The 20,575-nt window shown below is 52.7% G+C and overlaps 7 protein-coding genes across 7 annotated transcripts; 3 read left to right on the plus strand and 4 right to left on the minus strand.

Annotated features, from left to right (window-relative positions):
- LY79DRAFT_525671 (uncharacterized protein) lies at positions 1–231 on the minus strand (the record flags this gene model as incomplete). Its single annotated transcript, XM_060555759.1, has 1 exon — positions 1–231. A coding segment is annotated over one exon (231 nt), but the record flags the coding sequence as incomplete, so codon positions are not given.
- Positions 232–691: 460 nt separating this feature from the next.
- On the minus strand, positions 692–6,483 carry LY79DRAFT_583604 (uncharacterized protein; the record flags this gene model as incomplete). Its single annotated transcript, XM_060560336.1, is given in 12 exon segments — positions 692–968; positions 995–1,302; positions 1,355–1,595; positions 2,260–2,282; positions 2,302–2,318; positions 3,154–3,408; positions 3,420–3,539; positions 4,180–4,199; positions 4,431–4,459; positions 5,034–5,150; positions 5,497–6,246; positions 6,472–6,483. 12 exon segments carry the CDS (start codon positions 6,481–6,483, stop codon positions 692–694), a joined length of 2,169 nt encoding a protein of 722 aa, XP_060409092.1.
- Positions 6,484–7,059: 576 nt separating this feature from the next.
- On the minus strand, positions 7,060–7,900 carry LY79DRAFT_697503 (uncharacterized protein). The gene is given in 3 exon segments (XM_060564852.1): positions 7,060–7,344; positions 7,357–7,405; positions 7,450–7,900. 1 exon segment carries the CDS (start codon positions 7,865–7,867, stop codon positions 7,667–7,669), a length of 201 nt encoding a protein of 66 aa, XP_060409093.1. The 5' UTR covers positions 7,868–7,900; the 3' UTR covers positions 7,060–7,344; positions 7,357–7,405; positions 7,450–7,666.
- A 265-nt stretch (positions 7,901–8,165) lies between these two features.
- Positions 8,166–14,011, plus strand: LY79DRAFT_662755 (uncharacterized protein; the record flags this gene model as incomplete). The annotated part of the gene is made up of 11 exons (XM_060562821.1): positions 8,166–8,209; positions 8,479–8,560; positions 8,612–8,738; positions 9,815–9,848; positions 10,364–10,418; positions 11,120–11,576; positions 11,664–12,214; positions 12,329–12,538; positions 12,738–13,005; positions 13,309–13,557; positions 13,983–14,011. The coding sequence occupies 11 exons, from the start codon at positions 8,166–8,168 to the stop codon at positions 14,009–14,011; spliced, it is 2,106 nt and encodes a 701-aa protein (XP_060409094.1).
- Positions 14,012–15,834: 1,823 nt separating this feature from the next.
- Positions 15,835–17,687, minus strand: LY79DRAFT_662756 (uncharacterized protein; the record flags this gene model as incomplete). The annotated part of the gene is made up of 3 exons (XM_060562822.1): positions 17,201–17,687; positions 16,893–17,071; positions 15,835–16,065 (listed from the first exon to the last, which is right to left on the minus strand). The coding sequence occupies exons 1-3, from the start codon at positions 17,301–17,303 to the stop codon at positions 15,835–15,837; spliced, it is 513 nt and encodes a 170-aa protein (XP_060409095.1). The 5' UTR covers positions 17,304–17,687.
- A 215-nt stretch (positions 17,688–17,902) lies between these two features.
- Positions 17,903–18,714, plus strand: LY79DRAFT_583607 (uncharacterized protein; the record flags this gene model as incomplete). The annotated part of the gene is made up of 3 exons (XM_060560337.1): positions 17,903–17,918; positions 17,985–18,038; positions 18,314–18,714. The coding sequence occupies 3 exons, from the start codon at positions 17,903–17,905 to the stop codon at positions 18,712–18,714; spliced, it is 471 nt and encodes a 156-aa protein (XP_060409096.1).
- On the plus strand, positions 18,625–19,321 carry LY79DRAFT_411014 (uncharacterized protein). The gene is made up of 2 exons (XM_060553092.1): positions 18,625–18,872; positions 18,966–19,321. Exons 1-2 carry the CDS (start codon positions 18,832–18,834, stop codon positions 19,228–19,230), a joined length of 306 nt encoding a protein of 101 aa, XP_060409097.1. The 5' UTR covers positions 18,625–18,831; the 3' UTR covers positions 19,231–19,321.
- The last annotated feature ends 1,254 nt before the right edge of the window (positions 19,322–20,575 follow it).

Below are 20,575 nucleotides of genomic sequence, written 5' to 3' on the forward strand. Positions count from 1 at the left end.
CTAGACCCTGCGGAGGACAACGCGATTCCACGTCGCGCTCCAGCTGGAGCCATCTTCCCTGACAAGATGCATCTCACAGGCCACGCTGCGCCACTTTCGCCACGGAGCAGTTGTCAGGTCAAGACGGTTGCGGACGATGTGTTGCCACATGCGACGATTACAGCCGGCAGAAAAGGCGATGTGGGCGCCGGGAATTTGAAGATGGGAGATGGTCGAGCGGCAGACGTACTGCAAACGAATGGTCAGTCAGTCAGTCAGTGTTTACCCTCAGTTCCAAGTGCAGATCAATCTTAGACGGGGGAACTTTTTTCTCTCACTTTGGCGTCGTTGGTCGTATACATGGTGGCGCAGTCTCAAGATGGTTGCCGCTCAATAGCGCATGCTGTGGCAAGATGTAAAGGACACGACACAGCAGTGTGTGTGACAGACATGCCGCTCGAGTAAATGGATTGGGGGGGGGGACGTGGCTAAGTAGTCAAGGCGGTGACGTTGCAAGGTCGAATAAACAAACGGAGACGTGGTTCGCGGTGCGCGTAGTCGGGAGGGAGGAATCTGACGCGACGGCAGCCAGTGTAGCCTTTGCCTTGGGCTAGGGATAAAGTAAAGTCGCGTTAGTCAGGCAGGTTCCTCACCGTTTGTCTGTGGATGTAAACGAACAGGGTGCTTAAGTAGCTTACTTTTGGCGTGCTGGCTAGCCGTTCTGGAGAAACCCCTCCATTGTCAACTTGCTAGACATGTTTTGGTTAGGGACAACCTTAGGGTTGGGTCGCGTATAGTGATCGTAGGGATGATTGTTGTAATTTGATGGGGAATCAAGGTGTTGTTGTAAGGATGCATGACCACCAAACTCGATGCCTAAGTCGGGCTGCCACATGCCTGCCATGGCGGCGGCAGGTCTTGGGTGCTGTGGCTCGACGGTCGAGCCGGCCCACGGTTGGATGTGAGCTAATGCAGGTGAGTGTCGAGGGCTTTGGACACCTAGGCAAGTACTTACTTTACAAAGTGGCAAGTTCCTTGCATCAGTCCTTTGTCTATCAAGATGATAGACTGGTAGTGAGGCACGCTTCGAAGGGCAGGGAACCAATCAGGGTACTTGGCAGTAGAACTGGTCGAGAGACGACAACTATTGCGCGGGATCACAGCGCCTTGGAACTGCACGCAGTGAATCGTTTTCTTGAGTGAGGCACCTTTGGGCCGAGCAATGGTGTCGTTGACCACTGCTTGTCTTAGTTCAGCTATTCCCATCATCAAACCCGAGTACTGTTGCGTTGCCGAGAACCTCATGGGACCTCGTTTGTCTTTCTGACCACACAGGAATTCAGATCTCTTTGTCCTCTTTGTCATCCTCACCCACCTTGACCTTCTCCCAATCCTGTATCCCTTGGTCAGGAACACAGCTAGCTGGGTGCCACTCTCGCTTGTTATAGCCCAAGAACACGATGAGATGGCTGGTCTTCTGGCTGCTTCTTTTGGACTTTTTGCGCTCACCCCTCTCATCCAGGATGTTGGTAATTGCGAATGGCCCTTCAACGGGGTCTAGGCCTAGGATCGAGTTGCGGTAGTTTCTGCCTTTGCAAATCCAGAACTGAGAGACCCTTTAGCGGCACGTAATCCGCAGATCTTGCAGCTCCCACGTCGGCTCGTCGTCAACCCACTCATTTCCCCACTGTACCAAAAGCTCAACAGTCCTGTCATGTGAGCGAAGCCTGTGCTGAAGGATCTTGTGGACAGGGTACACGGTCTCGTCGTCGTACCCGCTGTCTGCTGTTACTGCCGCTTAGGGCCTGATGGGCTTGAGTGAACAAGACACAAAGAGAATGAACGCATCGCAAGTGGCGATAGGAGGAGGAAGGAAGGACCTTCCTGAAAGCTAGGAACTGGCCCGAGGAATCGTGTCCGTGCAAGGTAGACGAGAGATGTCGGATGTGTGCTTGATCCGACCATGTGCGAGTGGTCACTCACCTCGGCCAGGGGCTGAAGGCCAGTGACGTTGGTAATTGATGGCTGGTGGGATGACGCGATTTGGAAGTGAAGTGAGTGAACTTTGGAGTGAATGAGTGAATAAGAGAGAGAAGATTCAGTTGAGGCAAGTGCTTGAAGGCAGGACCGGCAGCCACGTGATAAGCGATGAGTGATGAGTGATGAGTGAGGTAGGTGGTATGAAAGGGAGGGTCAGGACACACGGCGAGTCGACAAGTCTGGCTTTTTCCTCTTCAAAGGTCAAAGTGCGTAAAGAAAACAATAAGCTGCAGGGCTTACTGTGCCCAAAGAGCACTACGAGGCTGTTTTTCAATAACTTACATTATTAATAGCAAGCACTGCAATGACTAGTGTAGTTCACGTCTCTTCTAGAGTCCTGCTGAGGGGAAGTGTGAGTCCTGACGCGTTGAAGCTTGCTTTGGTAGCCTTCAGAGTGTCGGTGGTTCCTCCTCAGGATCGAGAAAATATAAGCTATCGCAGCACTTATCCGGCTTCCCTCTGAAGTGTGGGGTTAGAAAGCTCTTATAATCTACAGGTAGGCAGGTATTTAAGGATTAGGTCAAGACAAAGAGGGCGTTAAGCTAAGACCTTAACATAGTTTTAACAAGAGACGTTGAGTTTGGCAGGATGAGCGGCTTGTTTTGGCAAGGTGCTACCATTATGGAAGCTGAATGTTCAGGAGAGGTAATGGGGCAGCCTTATTGGAGAGGAAAGGGCCCAATAGCAAGCCTGTTCTTTTCCTCTTTAGAGAACAACCTCTTTAGAGGTTGTTCATAGAGTGAAAGACAGACAGAACCACCTGGGTATAATGATGTGCAAGCAGGCTTGTACTTCATACAAACCTTAGGAACACACTCGCTTGGAACAGACCTATCACACCACAGAAGCAATCTTCGTTGTGTAGGGCAGGGTACTCGTCACGGTGCCGTTCAGCTAGCCTCATCATACAGCACAACCTTTATCCTATCCATGCTATGTACTGCCTCGTCTCTGATCCCCTTTGCCTTATTTTCAGCCTGCCGTCATGGCTAAGGCTTGTCTCCTTAGCCAATGCTGTTAATAGTCCCAATGCCCGGTCGAGTAAACGCGTTGCCGAACGCCGACTCAATCACATTATCTCTTGACCAAAGATGCACCTTCGGTACCACCACCGCCGCCGCCACCATTTGCTACCACTACTAGCGATACTAGCGTCTGCTTCGGGGGTTAAGAGCTCTATGTTGGGGCCCTCCCAGCGATGGCTGTTTTCGACCTGATAGCGGAGGCGGAAGAAGGTGTCGTCCTTGGATTCGACGTAAGTGGATGTTCGCCAACAGGCGTTTTCTCGGTTGGGGTCGTCTTCAACACTATCCGGGTCATCATACCCAGTGGCGTCTCGGCTGTCGACTTGAAGGGTGACCTTCACGCCGCGGAAGTCGCGGATAATGACTATATCGTACTAGTGGGAGGTGTGCGCTGTCTGGAAGGTAGCTGGCGCATGCCGTCCGGGGAGAAGTTGACGCTAAACGATTGAATAACCTTTGTTGTGGCTACATGGAAATAGCCTCGGGCTTCGCAGACTAGAGAACGGTAACATACGGTATTAGTAACAGACTGGGAACGCGTTGGTGACGCGATTGGAATATTAGAAGGGTTCAAGTAACGGTGTGAACTTAGCATGCAGAGAAGCAGCAATCCCAGGTCCAGAGCAACGTAGCTAGCTACGGGTTGAGTGGCTGGTACAACTTGCCAGGTGTTAGAGTAGGCAATAAATAGGTGGTGTCTGAACGTAGGCTGGATGAGTTGAGCTTAGCCGAATTGCTTAGCTGGCATTCGGAGATGAATCGCTGGCCACGCCACTATGACACCGCACTGAGATGAAGGCGGCCGTCCGGCCGTCAGAACCTAGGTGTGCCCCAGGTATTCGACGACGAAACGAGCCGAAGAAAGGCCTTGTGGGTGTTTTCACATTGATGCGAAAGTCGGGATGGCGTTGGTGTCGAAGGATTGATGATGTACTGCTTTGTGTGTTGTGGTGAATGGGGGTACCTTCCTTAGATAGAGCTGAGCAGCGCGTGATTCCTTCCTCGTGCGGAAGGGAGAACTAAGATGCGGTTTTTACGCAAGATTTACGTCAAACAATCTTCTACGCTTCCACGCCAAAGCCCTCGCTCGTAATTCCGTCACTGCTGTCAGCATCAGAACTCGGCAAATACTCACACTTTGCTAGCAACTTCCACCTAGCACGTTGCGCCAAGGACAATCAATGTTCGCACACTACCGTTCCCCATTCCTCGAACGGCATCATGGACGCATGTCAAGCCAGCGCCGGCAGTGCCCGCAGGCTTCAATCGAGCTGGTGTTGATGGAAAGTGAGTAGCAGCTGCGCATTCTTGGCCATTTCTCACTCGCCATTACTGACATTCGCCAACAGATCAAAACCTCGGTTTAGCGTCAGACTAGCAGCTTACCGCAATCGATGACATTCACTTCGACCCAACTATTACAGCGACGTTATTATCCCGTTCACAGGAAGACGAGGTGGAGCTCCCGAACGTGTACCAGGCCCGCCTGCGCCAGCACCAGCCCTCTCTAATCTTTCAACGCCGCAATAACGCGTCTGAACCTGACGATGCTTCTAGCAGAAGAAGCTCTGCTGATGGCACGGAGCTACCACCGTCATTGTACGCGGCAATATCTGTCGAGGAGGGCATGGACATAATCGAGAGTGAGGCATCCATAACAGGTGTCCCATTACTTGACTGGCTCTGTGGGGCGATGGAGCTGCTGGGTTCGTGTCTCTTTGGTGGGTATGAAGAACGTGACAGATGATGGACAGAAGGGCTGTCTGGGTGATGGATGGGGGGTACCGTCTGCATTCGCTGGCAACCGAGGCGATGCCTGATGCTCAAGACATCTCAACGTTGTGCCTAGTAAATGCATTTCAGTCTGATAAAAAGCCATGTGTCTCGATTGATGCTGCAGATGGCGCCGATGTTCTTTTCCCTTCTTATCCGATAACAGGGCGGAGGCGCAAGTCCAACTTGTTCACTTTTCTCATCACCTCCACTCACATCCTTCTTCATCATTCTCCACGAACGCGCCATCCAAAGGCGACTAGGGCTTTCACTAAGCTCAAATAGACTACAGACCTCGAGGTCGCCGTCGAAGCTCTCCTTTCCTGCCATTGACTGTTTATGTCGGGAACCAACAGGATATCCAGCGAGCCTATTGCCCAGCAAGAACCTAGGAATAGGGCAAGATGGATTGGAATAATCGTCACGATTGGCCCCTGAGCATCACGACTGTTGAGTCTTTGACACTATACGATCGCAGCGTCTGCCCTGGTTCTTTCTTTGTATCTGTTTCATTGTGATAAATTACCGCCTCCCTTTTTTTGCCTCTCCTTGTTTCAAGATCTCGATGACAGGTGTATCACTGACAGGAATCGTTATTATTTCGCGGCTACGTTTAGGACTTGGGTGAGTTTGTCAAGCTTAACGGACGAACGGCTCAGCGCGGGGCATATGCACGAACCTGTCCGGAAATCTTGTTGGCCATAGCACCAAAAGATGGATAGATGACGGAGTCGTTCTGTCGGCGATGCGTTAAGAATTGCTGGTACCCGTCTATCGAGGATGAGAAAAGCATGTTTCCCGGTAGGTGGGTGGTTGGGCGGAGGGAGACAAAATCGGTCTTGTAGACGTGGAGGATCCTTTGGAGACTGGACGAGAGTTGACGTTCGCCGTCCTCAAGAGCCATGTCAGTGAGGGAGGTAGTGACGGCACTGAGGACGGGAGATTGTTGGTGTTTGTGGTGGTGTAGGCGGCGGCGACGCAGGCTCGTGGTCGTCGGGGCGCTGCCGTTGTCGCCAAAGAAGCGGTCGTCGTCGTCCTGGTAGTCATCAAAGGTAATGAAAGCCCCGTTGAAGCGGCGGCCTCCTTGTGTCTCGTCTTCTTCTTCGTCGGGCCCCTCCTCTTGCTGCTGACACAGCTGCTCCTCGACATGCTCAACAAGCCGTAGGATCTCGGCTTCTTCCTCGGCCTCCTCCACCCAGGCCTCGTACAAGGCCAGCATGCGCTGGATGTCGTCCTCCTCGAGGTCCAGGAGCTCCATCTCGGCCCAGTTCCATTCCTCGGCAGCTTGGGCGCGCAGGCGCTGGAGCCTGGCAGCTTCGGCATCGGCGGCTTCAAGCTCGGCCTCGAGGATCTTGGCGGCGCTAACAGCGACGGCCTCGGTGAAGTGAGGCGAGGCGAGGCGAGGCGACGTCAGGTGATCAGACAGAGACTTTTAACAACAGACAAGACTAAACTCGACATTGGAAGGCTCGAAAAACAAAAAAAGCGACACAAATCAAGACCGGGACGCAAGGGTGACTGACAATGGCTGGCTGCTGAAGGGAAAAGAACTGACTCAGTGGTTGGTGCCTACCTACCTACCTAGGTAGTCTAGCTATAGGCAGGCAAAAACGAAGCCTCTGCTCTCCTTTCACATCCATTTGCACACACCTACCATTAATCGCATTTTCAATATGTGTATGCCCCTTCACGCCAAACAGGTTAGGCACACCCTCCCTCCCCTCCCCCCCACTTGGTGATATCTTTGGAGGAAACGAGTTACTTGGCCGCGCCAGAAAACGTCAAACACCTCTTCGGATTGTGTCCTTCCGTCTGCCCTATCTGTCTGTCTTCTCTTGCTTAGATAGCTACTTACCTAGGTAGGAATTGTGGGCACTATAGACACATACATTTATCTCTGCCAAGAACCTTGCTTCCAGTGCCTTGTGCACCTGACTCTATCTTCAATGTTCGTTCCTGCAGCATGGCCAACAGCAGCCCTTTCCTTTCTGTCCCGTAGCCGCACTGCTACACACACACACACACACTCCAGTTGGACTGTTGCCCCGATCGCCCATCTACCTAGGTAGGTAAGTAGGTACTCGGGAACGTACTTCGTACCTACCTATCAGAGTGCTCGCTCCACTTCCGTCTCAGGCAGACGCTCAAGAGTGGAGCCCGCCCGTAAACACCTCTTCACCATGTCCGTCCTGTCCGTCCTGTCCGTCCTCCCTCCCTTTTGCCGGTGACAAAAGCCATCACACCTAAAAAGCCTCCTCATACACCGTAGCCAATGCGTCTGCAAGTCTCCATTCCATGCAATCTGTTGCAAATACCATCAGCTCAGGCACCAGAACTTTTCCGTGGCCCCCCAGTCTTTGATCCGCTGCGCCCACCCAACATCCGCCTTGTTGTCAACTGTCCAGTGATGCTTTTGGGCTCTCTTTAATCCTTTTCCTCTCTTTCTACACTCGCTATGATATTCAACTTCCGTCTGTTATATGAACCAGCTCCCCCAGTCTGATGAGCCCAGAAACCAGCTGCACAGCTTAGCTTTTACCCCCCTCCTCCTCCTTGGGCCCTGTGGAGAGATAGGCGTGGTAAAGACTCTAATATCTAAGATTGTCTAGCTAGTTTAGTACTGGTCTGTTACATGAAACTGTGTCCCTCTATAAACTATAACACTAGTTAATAGTCTATATTATTTCTGTTCTATAACCTATAGCTATTATATATAGTATAGTAAGACCCTTGTAGCTACTGTGCAGCTAATCCTATAGAGCCTCCTTGTAAATTAGGAGTTTTATAGTTAACTTGTTACTATATACAAGGGATAAATATAGTAGTATTAGCTTAATACTACATCTGGACTATGTGCCTGTCTTATAGATAGCGTCTATATAAGGCGATAGGCAGAGGCAATCTAGCAGAGCGTTAGTATTAACTGATACTTGGTGACTAAGGAGCCAGCAAGTCATGCCTTGGGCGGTGTCTAGGGGTTCAAGAGCGCGTAGAATGTAGCTGGCAAGGCGCAATAGAAGGGCAAGGTCACCTAATAGCGCAGCAGTCATAAGCACACTTACATAGTTGTTAGGCAGTTGCCTGCTATTGTTAGAATTATATAAGCAAGGTTAGATAGTGTTAATAATTACTTACTTTAGCATTAGGGGTCTAAAAAGCCGGTGGTAGTCGGCGATGCTTATGCTCATGCTCATGACTAGTGTCAAAGAAGCGCCAGGCGGCGTTAGCAACAAAATTATTTAAACAGGCGTAGTAGGAACCAACATCTATGCTCTGCCCTAGCAGAGCATGTACTAATCCCAGAGGATGGCATGTATGTAGGGAAGGGGGTTCGCGATGCTGTGCCACATGTGCGAGACCAAGGTCAGCTGGGCCAAGCTCCGTAGGTCAAGGTGGGTTAGGCCGTCAGGGATAGTGAGGGCATCGGCTACGCCGCACAGTATCTCGGCTGGGAGACATGAGAGACGACTCATCGTCGTGCTTTAGCAATCAATTCCAAGTCGGAATTTTGGAGGGTTTTTTTCGCCATGTCGCATGCTCTGTTTTCGTGTTGGTTGGCAATCAGGTTTCCTCGACCAAGGAGACTTTTGTGTTGCTGTTGTTGTTGCAAGTGGGGGGGGGGGGGGGGGGGGGGGGGGGGGAATGGATGACTGACGTGCAGGATTGAAAAACTCGATGACAGCGGCACGGCCCGACCCGCAGGGCAGGCAGGAAACAAGTACCTAGATTGCAACACAGAACAGGTAGGATTGATTACCTTATTGGCTTGTCTTGATGCTGCAACGACAATCTAGTGGGGATATCCTTACAGGTGTGGCCAGACTTTTGAGCTGGTACGGTACCCCAGTCCCGTCATCATGACGTCTTGCCTGTTTGTTCTTCCTTACTTTGGCGGAATGATTGCATCGCGTCGCGAAACGCGTAGGTATTTGTGTGCACAGGCCATTTGTCGATTCGATCACCTCGTTGGGGGGATTTAGCCCAGAGCTCCTGACTAATACCCCCGGGTAGGTACTTGGCTCTGGACTTACAAAAGTCACTCGCTCGGATGGGGGTGTGAGGAAGAGGAAGCGCACATTTGGACAAGCTTCAAACTAATTACGTGCATCATGAGATCCCTAGCTGCAGGCATGAAAAAGCCAAAGACGCAGCACCTATCTCCTAAGCCAAACTGTCGACGGTTAAGTTTTACCTCCATCGCGGGCGCCAGTAGGATGGATGCGTGCTTTGGTGGCGCAGACTCGCCGCGGGGGGGCTGCAAGATTAGAAAGCCGCCTTGCAGGCCGGCCGGCCGGAAAAATCGACAGGGTCATGCCGAGGTGACTCGGAAGCGATGAGAGCATCACATCGACGTGGTTGCCCTGTTATGCACCTCTGAATCATGCCGGTTCTGCTATCAAGATACTCCGTGTCCTTCCCAAAACAAGACAAACCTAACTACTTATGTGGCTATCGCCAGGTGAAATTTCACTACCTGAATAAGAGAGATCGGAGACGAGATATATCTTCTTAAATTGGATGTATCTCTAATTATGTCCAGGTCTGGCGTTTAGACCTAGCTCCATGTTGGGTGGGAGAATTGCTCCGGCAGCTCTGACGTCAACAAGGGTGATGCCGGCGGTTGTTCGTTCCTCAGCTTGGCCACAGGGAAGGTTCCTGGATCAAATGCATAAAGCAATTCTTTTGACTGTGTCGTTGGGTAGGAAATGGCGAAGTGTGCATGTAGTCACATAATATGGAGCGGCTACGGGACGGTTGTAGACGAGCTTGTGCTGGAATGACAATTTGGAGACCGACCGGATAAGGGATTGAGGACGGCGGCAAATAGGATCTGGAAAGCCAGGGTTCATGTTTAGTATAGTATTAAGAAAGAAATGGCCTTGTTCCGGCCAGGAGAACGAGAGGACGAGAGGAGGGCATGAATGTGGAGAGTTATGTAAAGGTAGGTAGCAACCTATTGGCTTATCACAATGCTAGAGTGTAAGCATCGTCTTTAGTGGGCCCAGACTTTTCACCGGGCATTGTGGATAGGTAGGTAGGTAGGCCCCATCAGACGAGGAAGGTAGGTACCTCAATACATAGGTACAAGGAATAAGCCTAGGTAGGTACTTACGTAGGTAGGTACGGTAGGTAGGTGCCCCCACGTGTCGAAATGCAAGGGCAGGAGGATCCACAACCACGTGTTTCGTTCGCTCTGTTCTGTTCGGCCCGAGCCGTCAGTCCGATCGTGTACATCATATGTGTGAGAGCGGCGGAGTGTGGTCCCACACCGCACCTCATGGACCAACATCACCATCATCATCCTTTTCAATTGACCCAAGACCCCTCTTTCCATACCACATCCTGCGTCGCCATACGTCCTGCTTTTGTCAATATTTCCCCGGATGCTGCGCGACAAGAGGTTCTGTTCTGAGGGAGGAGATGGGCAGCTAACTAGATTCATCACCTCAGTTCTCGATCACTCTGTTGCCTTTTGGGCGTCGCGGGGTATCTTGACGACACGTCTTGTCATGAACATGCGAAAAGAGATGCTTTTAGCTCTATAGAGTCCTTTCCCCCGGCGCAGAATCGGATAATAGAAGACGAGGCCATCCTGAGCAGGTAAAAAGAAGACGCCGCCGCGCCTGCACTTTGACGACCATGACTTGCATGTAATCCTCAAGTATCCGAACAGCTTCCTACCCCCCCCCCCCCCCCCCCAGGCTGCCCGAGTGCCAATTTCATCTGTGACTGACGTGGGAAATTGCGAGAAAAAAACGTCAACCAAGCGTGGAGAGTGGCAGGCACCGTGGCAGCTGGCCAACACCGACCGCTCTTTGATGATTTACATGTTAGTTCTGTTAGATCGGTACGGCGTGGGGATTAGCGGCAGTGCGTGAGACCGGGGGGCGCAGTGAAATGCGGGGTGGACTTAGAATTTCGGCAAGTGACTGCACCACCTGGGGCGAACATGCCGCTTTAACAAATAACCCTATTGCAATTTGTATGCATCCTGACGGCGTTTGCAGTGCACTGTGAAAGGTACCTATTCCGATACGTCCCCGACCGACACTTTCTAGAGAGATAGTACAATCAATTAATGCCTACCCGCCCACCCACCGTGTCTCAGTTATACCTGTATTTCGCCAATTCACCACATCGTCTGGTCGCATTTGTCTCGCCCATGGCGCCCGGGCTGCCTTCGTCAATCAGTTCATCTTTATCCCACTCTGCTGCCGCTCCACATCCTTCGGAACCCCCCCCCCGCCGCTGTCAACACTGCCAACACCAACAACGCCCGGCTGAACGACGCGGCCGACAAGCTCATCACCGTTGCTGCGGATTCACGCCAACGAGTCCTCGAGGCTTGGAATGGCCTTGTCGAAGCTTACGCTGACAAGATCGACCAACTTGACGCTGCCGTCCGCCTTGACGTCCTGCCTTTTCCCTCGTGGCTGCGCGGTCGGATCGCTCAGGATCAGTTGCGTGGGATTCTGCAGGCTGTCTTCAGTCACCATTGGGACACAAAGGTCGCCAACAAACGGAACGAAACCGCCTACCGTATCAAGGCCGCCACACACCTCGGCCTTGACTCCCACTGGGACCTCTATCTCTTCTTTGGCCACGCCACTGTTGCCTCTCGCACATGCTGGCTTAACCTCCCCCATAATATCGACGCCCTTGCCCTCTTCTCCCGGCTCCTGCGCGTCCGGGGAACTAGCCCGAATTATCTCCGCCAACTCTTTCGCCCGCGCGAGTTCACGATTGCAAAGAAGGCTGGTGAGTTTCACCTATCTCTCCGATCCCCTTTTGCCACCCGCCAAAACTTGAAGCTCCTGATCCTCATGCTAACATAACAGCTCGCAGTCAATCCAGCTCCTGTCACATTAACCAAGTCACGGGGAAAGGAGATTATCAACAAAGCCTCCTCATCCTCTGCCGCCGCCGCGACGCAAGGTCAAGCGCAGCCCAAGGTTAATCGAAAAGCCGTCGACACCATCAACAGGGGCTCTCCGGACCACGACCGCACGCCTGTCCGAGATGACCTGCGGGAGCAAAGAGACCATCGATTCAGGCCATTCACGACTGGCCAACCAACCACTGACATTACGTCAGATATCGATCAACACCAAGTTGGACGAACAGACTCTGTTTCTAACGACGAAGAGGAATGCCACACGCCTCAGGAGTTTTCTTGCTCCCGCACGAACCGCTTCCGCGACCGCGAGATCGCTTCCCACGCTTCAGACGACGACGACGACGCTTTCCAAGACAGCGGATTTTTCTCAGGCATGGGTGAAGAGACGCTACGGCCTGGTACTGACACGGGGTCGGATGCCGAGAGGAGCTCTGCAAGCCCGAGAAAAGAGGCAAAGGAAGACACAGAAGTGCAACAGGTTCTTGACGAAGTGCAGCAGGTCGGCAACTTTGACAGAATACGCGCATAGCTTGAGGAGGACCGTATATACGCCACTGAAGCAAGCAGGGACAAGAGAGAATCAGAGGACTGCATGGCCTAGCTGCGGATCCAGACGCTAGCCCGGCTGCAGGCCATTGAGGAGCAGACCGAGGGATGCATTGACGAGGAAGATGAGTGGTGCTCTATCTCCAAGGCAAATGCAGAGGCTATCGGATCGCAGCAACAGATCGACAAGGACATGGCCCTGTTGGTACGGAGGAAACGTGTTGCCGACCGAGCGTTGGAGGCAGGCAGAGCCAAGCGACCACGGGTGCGTGAGGCGGTAAAGAACTTGCGTGACGCCCTTCGGGCGCTGCAACAGGCGTCAGAGGAGCCTCTTCCACCTCGCCGATAATTTGTACAGTCATCACTCAGTATCCACGAATGACTAGTGGGAGAGTACACTTGGTTGGTTAGCCCTTTCGCACGGAGAGTCAGACGGTTGCGATCAGGAGTGAGAGGGCCTTACGAATGGTAATTAGAGTAGATGGGCATCACAGGATAATGAGATACGACCTGTATTCCTCAAGGAAACGTACGTCCAGACTTTGTCCCGCACCCTGGCCTCCAGCTTAGCAGGGAGACGATTGCGGGTGCAGGCAAACCGTCAAGTCCATTCGCACAGAGTTAATGCACCGTTGAGCTCTTCCGACAGCGGTGGCGACGGGGGGCCCTCCCACCAGGGCCAGCAGGACGACTGGTCCAGCTCAGCAAAAACAGCAGCCAGCTGCGCCCTCTTAGTGTCTGCTCGTAAGGCCCTCATGGATTAAGCGTGAGCCCACTGCTGTTTGCAAACTTGCTGTAGTCCGAGATTGAGGTTTATGACGGCTGTGGAGATGGCGACGGCCTGGGGCTGTAGCGGAGGAAGGCCGGCATGGCCCCAGATCCAGCAAGTTACCAGGAGAAACAGACACGGTATTGCTGTGCTACCACGTAGACCGTGCAATGCCGCCGCCGCTATTCCGTAGGCTGGCAGTGTTGACGGTTAACAAGGAGATGGATTGCGTAGGCAAGCTAGATGCCTCCTGGTGCACGACGCCCGCCCGGTGCCAGACAGAAACCCAGAAAGAGTGGGAGTCAACTCCTCCGCCGACGTACGTATTGGTTCGGTTGCCAGCCATGTCCTCAAGAGTCCGTACAAGGGCTTCGGTACCGTTAAGCGTCAACTCCAAGCGAGCCCTTCGTGCATCGATAGTAGACAGAACCTGCTGCACCTGTTCGGAAGTGTTCTAACCATGACCATACCGATCATAATGGTCATCGTTGGCGGCCTGCAGCAAGTCCACTTCATCAGCAAGGACAGTAAGTAGCAGAAGTTGCACTCTAGCCAAGTGACCATGTGCTGCTGACATGGCAGGCAAGATGCTATCGGGGCCGTCAGGCTTGCAATACTGGTCACTGTTTTTCTTGTTTTACTTTTTTTACCTTGGGATCTTTTGCTTGTGTGGCTAGATGGTTACGGCGTCATACAAGGGGTCGCCCCCCTCCCCTTGCCCTTGCTCTTGTACTTATTTGTTCTGTCAATGTCAATAGCACTGTGTTGAGAGTCGTCGAACTGTGACACCAGATGATGGAGGTAGCTCTGCGGCACCACCTTGGCCAGGTTGAGACGGTGACGCATCGGGTTGGACAGTAGGGACATAGGGACGTGTCGAACTGGAGCTGGCACAGAGCGGCAACCAGACTTCCGACTTGATGTGCAGCGTGCCGTGTGCGTTTGTCAATAGTTAGGGGCACATCACTGCCCGCTTCTTGAACCTGGCGGAGCTTCACAGGGAATTAACACCACCTCCCAATTCACATCACCTCCCAATTCACATCACCTCCCAATTCACATCACCTCCCAATTCACATCACCTCCCAATTCACATCAGCTCCCAATTCACATCACCTCCCAATTCACATCACCTCCCAATTCACATCACCTCCCAATTCACATCACCTCCCAATTCACATCACCTCCCAATTCACATCACCTCCCAATTCACATCACCTCCCAATTCACATCACCTCCCAATTCACATCACCTCCCAATCAACACGACTAATTAGGTAGGTAGGCACCCTACGAATCCAATCAACACAACATAGCTGTTGCTGCCGGATCATTACTAATCGAATTGAGCTCCTGCCTTTCTATCCCACCCGGACGGATGTCCCTGTACTGAAGTCTTGCGACACCTTCTGTTGTACCCTCGGCACGAAGGGTCTCTGATTAGCCTCGACTAATTGACTCCCCGTGGCAAGAAACAAATGCAACATCATCTTTACTGCGGTTTGTTCTAGCTCATGCTGGTAACTTATTCTATCCGTCCTCTTCTAACGTTGCGAACCTCTCGAATGGTTAGTCATCCGCCTACTCGCAGATGAACTGCCCAATCCAACCCCTCCTTCCAAGCAGACACAAACAACACCATTACGACGGTGAGGACGCCAAGCATCTGTCTGCAGGGCAGTACCTGCCTACCTACCTACATTGGCAACATAACATAACCGCTAGGATCAGGTACCATGGAGGAGTCCGGCTGTAATAATTGCATGCATGCGCGGGCAGGCGGCCCGCCTTCTGAGGCACCCTCCCTCCCCTCGCCCGTTGCGTTACGTCAGTCTCTTGTTTCGTTTGCTTTCATTCATCACCTCGGCATCTCGCTCAATACTGTCGTCTACCTAGACAGACTGTCCCGCGCAAAGCGAAGGCCACCGCCGAGAGCCAGCCATCTATCCGACCCTTGGCCATCTACGAAACGACCTACATACCGAGCTCATCGGGTCAAACACCAAAGGCAGCTGCAGCTGCAGCAAACATGGCGGACGCTCAGCAGCACCGAGCCTTGCACGCCTTCTAAGAGTTTCGTTCCATCATCTCACATCGCCGTGATGAAGCTGCCTCTGCAGAACAAGGAAGCGAGGTATTCCAGGTGCAGATCTACTGGCAGGACGGCTCAACAACTTAGGAGCTAGAGCACCTCATGCAAAAAGACGCCCCCAATGCTTTTTACAGTTATTAGACAGCTGTTGGAGGGAGGGAACAATACATGCACAACCGCACTCTTTGGATCGTCAACGGGGTACAGCGACATCTGCTCCCAGCAACAAACTAGCAGAATGACGACGAGGAGTACAAAGTCGAGTGGCTAGGAAGTCCAAGCACAACCTGGGAGCCTCGCTGTAAAGTCCCGGCAGTTATCCAAGCAGCCTACTGGAACCAAGTCCGGTCGACGACAAGGATGCACCGGCTGGAAACGCTAACCTGGGAGCGTACCCGGCGGGCATCAAGACCGGCCAGGCCCACAGCGGCGCGAAACTATCGGAACGATACAGACGATGACAAAGCCCCCATGGAAGATTATGCCGATGACGAGGTAGACGAAGACTATGAACCAGTCGCGGAGGAATGACTGAAGCATACTATCGATACCTTGGTCCCTTTATGAGCTTGTAAAGTTACACACATAGTGCGAGAGCCATAGCTGCTGCTTCGTAAGTAGTTAATAATAGATCATGGGTACCTATAACAGACATCGGTCATGGATTTCCGCCACGACACAAGCCTTAAACGCCTGCCAGATAAGACATCCATCTAGTCGCTGTTGACGTAAACTACACGGCCCCTGTGCATCATCTCTAAACCCTTACGTCCAACTTCTCTAACGAAGTCGCGCAGCTTCAGCGGCGCCTCGAATCGTTTGCGGAGGGGGTGATCGAATTTGAGGAACAGGGGACTGACGACGGCGACGGCAACGGGGGTGGTGGTGGCAGCGGCTGGGTGCCGTGCTTGGATAACTTGCCCCGCTGCAGGAAGCACGCATGTCTGGTGAGGTCGTCAGCGGCGAGTCGCGATAGAGGGGCCGTTTGGGCTGCAAAGAGTTGAGCGGGTAAAGTTAGCAGATTGTTTGTTTCCTTATCGGACATCTATCTCCCTCGGGGTCTGAAAGGCATTTCATTGTGAGGAGCCCAAGGAAACGACCGACGTATAGGTAAGGTAGGCAGGCAGGACAACAATTGGCTTCTGACGTCACAGTCCCTGACCCGGGCGGAGGTTGTCGCTACCTAGGCCGGTGCCTAGGTGCCTAGGTAATGCCACTGGTCCACTGATCGACGCCAATGCCGACCATCTGCATGCAGGTACCTACCTACCTACCTGGGTACCTACCTAGGTTAGGTACCTAGCTGGTCGGGGCAGCTACCCCACCAAGGCAGGTACATTTAGGTAGCTACCCCGCCACGGCAGGGGGCCGCCCATCATCCCCCTCTCTTCTCGACTCAATCAATCAATCAATCAATTAATCATTGCCCTCCCTATTACTGCTAATGCCTCATGTCAGGCCAGGCGAGAGACATGACACAGCAGCACATGACACAGACAGACAAGCTACCAAATGAGAACGACAAAGTGCAACCCTGATGGCATCGCCGGGGTAGCTAACAAATCAACTTGATGCACAAGTTGTCCTTCTCCTTCTGCTCATGTCAGTTGCTTGCTGCTGACACGACCAATGAACAGATGAAGCCGACGTCAACGCCGCCCCCTCGACCGATTTCATGGTGGAAGAATCCGAGGACAAACACATCCGAGCTCGACAACCGTCAGGAAGCAATACCTATCACTCCATTTTCGCGCCGCCAACATCCCATTACCCCAGCAGATGGACGCGAAAGACACCCACAACGTCTTCCCCCCCGACCGACCGAATGAGCCGAGACCTCACACTCCAATCCTGTGTCCTTTTCACGCCGACAGACGCGCTTTTCGCGCGATTGACACTGCCACGCGATAGGGCCAACTGCCAACTGGACCGCCAGTGTTTGACGAGGGGCTGGACCACGCGTGAGAAAGGTAGGAATTATGCCAACATTCATTCTCCAACCTTGCTCATTATCTGGGCTAACTCGGGTTTCTCGCCAATGCCCACGCTTCTACCTACGGCCCACCTCGTCTTACTTACCACTTAGCAGCAGCAGCAGCTCCACAGGCGCGTCCCCGTTCCCATTCATTGAGCAAGACGTTAATAGCCCTTTGGAAGCCGTGGCCATCATCGACTTTCGCATCCACGACCACGGCGACCGCCATCACCATGATCATTACGACGCCCATCACTCAGGTCACATCATTTCCGCTCCATCGAGTTGTGTTTTCATCCCAGCACCACAATCCTATTCATCATCGTCTGGTCTTTTCCAATACAGCTCGTCCCCTGGCACTCCACATGACCGTTCCGCCTCTCCGACTCCTCCATACAAGTCTCCTGTCCTCGCTACACGACACCAGGGCCATGGCCCTGCTAGAGCCCGGCTTTTACGCTCTCTACACTACCCGCCTTTTTATTTTCTTTTGTTTATCCCCAGAAGACATTTTGACCACGTCAGGCGATGATAGTGACATAGGAGAAGGTATGCAATAAATGGAACAAAGACCAAGGTTATTTCTACGGGTCACGTAAGCATATACGCAGAGGCTCAACACCAGCCCACCATTATCACATGTACACCCAGCGCCCACCCGCCACAAGGCCAACGCCCTGAACCCACTGGACAGAAAGGTCAGCCTCCGCCTAGGTCTGCATATTTATTGTCTTTGGGTATTGCGCAGTTGGGACAGACGCATGTGTATACTTGTGTAAAGGCGAAGGAGTGAAATAACGTTCACAATGGAGTCAAAGGTGGGTTAGTTTGGAACTAGATGCCCCTCCCATTTAGAGTAGTCTTGGCCCTACATAGCCTGACGACTAGCTCCATTCTCTGCCTTACCCTCCAATTCCCCCTTTCCTGTTAAAGTCGCCGCATGTAAGGTGCTAAACCTAAACTCGCTCGCTAATCCGGGCTCCAGCTGTAGCCTGGCTCTCATACTGTATGCAGCCTCGCCAGCGACGCAGCCTATTATTGGCCTTGACTTTGAACACGGCTTCACACCGTTCCTCTGCGTGCCACTAGAAACAAAGGGGCTGACTTTGATGATGGTCGAAACGCCGTGCTATTCAACGCGACGAACCTAGCATTCCTTTGGGCGCTCGTCGCAGTCTCTGTTCCTGGAACCAGTGACGTAAACACTCCCTCTCTAGTGACCCAAAAGAAAATCCCTGACCTGCTGCCACCCTTCCCCGGCGCGGCCTGTGATACTGCCAACGTCTCCAGGGTCGTCAAGAACGCAGCCTCAAGCCTCATCATGCACCTCGGCTTCCTGGCCTCCGTCGGTCGACAGACAAAACCTTTTGCTTGTGTACATGTCGGACAACCGCGCCTTGAGATTTGCAGAGGTAGAAGGCCTGGCAAGATTCTTATTCAAGACCTGGACGGCTACAAAAGATGGTTTACCGTTTTGCGCAACATGGAATCTTATGACGAATCGAAGACAGTGTTCGTGATAAAGACGGCCATTGATACAAGACATTTGCGCCAGAGCAGCTACCCTACCCTCGTCAAGGCCCGTCGACGCCTTTGCCCGGTTGCACAATCGAGTTGACGCCCCCGACAACACGGCTGCCAGCCTACGATGCATCCACCCATCGCCAGACCACCGCCATGATTCCGGCCGGGTCCGGCCGGGCTACTGTGACCAGGAAGTGTCGAGATGCAATGAATGCATAGATGGGCTTCCGGTTACGTCCGAGTGCGTGGAGAACCCGGCGACAAACGCGTTAGCAGCCTGACTTGACGTTCCTAAGGGCAGAGGGGTCTGTTTGTCAACTCACGTCGTCAGGAGTCGATGCACTCACTACTTGTTGGCTTTGTTGGCTTTGTTGGCGCAATCCAAGCATCTTCTTCCTTGTCCTCCTCTTCCTCGTCTTTAGGGAATGCCCCAGAGGTTGGCGGTGTGGCCAATTTTCGTTGGCAATGCCTTTCTTTTTCTGAGTTCGGGTGTGGGTCGAGGCGCGCTGGCTCGGGCAAACTGCTGGGCGACGGGCCGTTGGGCTTGGGAGGCCCATCCATGGTGATGAGGCACCAAAGTGAACACACAATTGCCGTCGTGCAATGGTAGGCACCCAATGCAATTACCACCTACCCAGGTACAATGCCTGGTCGAAAGTCTGTGCCTGCGAAAACCAATATCTACCTTCCAGCGTTATGATAAGCCAATGGGTTGGTTGCGACTGTGGGTTGTCTTCTTGGCGGGCCCAGACTTTTGACCAGGTATTGTAGGTAGGTAGACGTGTCATGTCACAAGCATAGTTATTTGTAATCCTCTTCCTTTTTTTTCCTCAACTGACCGAGGCTTGTAGTATGCATTATTACCTGACCCAACATGTCTCGCTTTCCTAGTACGGGTGGATTAATCACTGGGGCGATTTGAGTGATTATAGATGGAGTTCCGGGGGTCGCGACAGCAGGTGCTGTGGTTAGACACGTAATAAACAGTTGGTTACGTTAGTCTGGTCGCACATGGCCACTGTGTGTGAGTGCTGTTACGAGAGGAAAATGTCTTGTAATGGGTACACTGCATATACTGCTTTGAAGCGAAAGCCTGTTGCAAAGTGCTACAGGACAATTCGTAAAAGCGGGGTATCATACTAAAGGGCGGTGGTGGTGCCTTTACAGCGGGAATGGTGGGGCTGCATGCAGCCAGGTTAACAGGTGCCAAAGGCGTCCATCTTCAGTACCAGGTAAAAAGTCTGGCCGCCCCTACAGGGATATCCCTACTAATTTCAACCTCATGGCATCGAGACAAGCCGATAGGACAATTATAAATGTACGATGCAAAAGTAGGAGCTGCTGATTCATGAGTGACTCTGGTGCTGTCAAACCTCTAACTCGGTACTGTACCTGGACGGCCTATCTCATCGCCTTCGATTGCCGCGGTGGTTCTCTTGTGACAGGGGCGGTTAACGTGTAGGGGTCGCCTGGGAATCGTGCGCTAATCAAGGTAGCAGTGAGCGGTCACTGACGTGACCGGGGTGGCTGGGGTGATCCTTGCTCGGGGCGATCTAGGTACACATGGCCGGTGTTTATGTCGGAGGAATCAAAGTCGTCCCTCCAAAGCAGGGAGTATGGGTGCCACCACTTTTGCGGCTTTGACACATCTGCCGCGCAGCACCACTTTCTGTCTAGCACACGAATCTCGGAGAAACCTCGATGCGCCTCCATTCCAGCCAGCAACGGGACACATGAACAGGCCTTGGCTACCGTAAAAAGTAAATACTCCGTAGCTCCCCTTCACACCCGGCCGCAACCAAGCCAGCAAACTTGTTTGTGTGGGTCCGTCTTATTTGGCAACCCCTGGCCGTGCATGGCATACGTTGTCTTGCTAGGCCGACGGTTGGCTTGTTTGACTAGGTGCTATTGGTGCATGCTGTATACCTTATCGTGGGCTTCCATTTTGGGTGTTT

This window comes from Colletotrichum navitas (assembly GCF_030913465.1).
Source record: "Colletotrichum navitas strain CBS 125086 chromosome Unknown LY79scaffold_91, whole genome shotgun sequence".
NCBI classification, from domain to species: Eukaryota; Fungi; Ascomycota; class Sordariomycetes; order Glomerellales; family Glomerellaceae; genus Colletotrichum; species Colletotrichum navitas.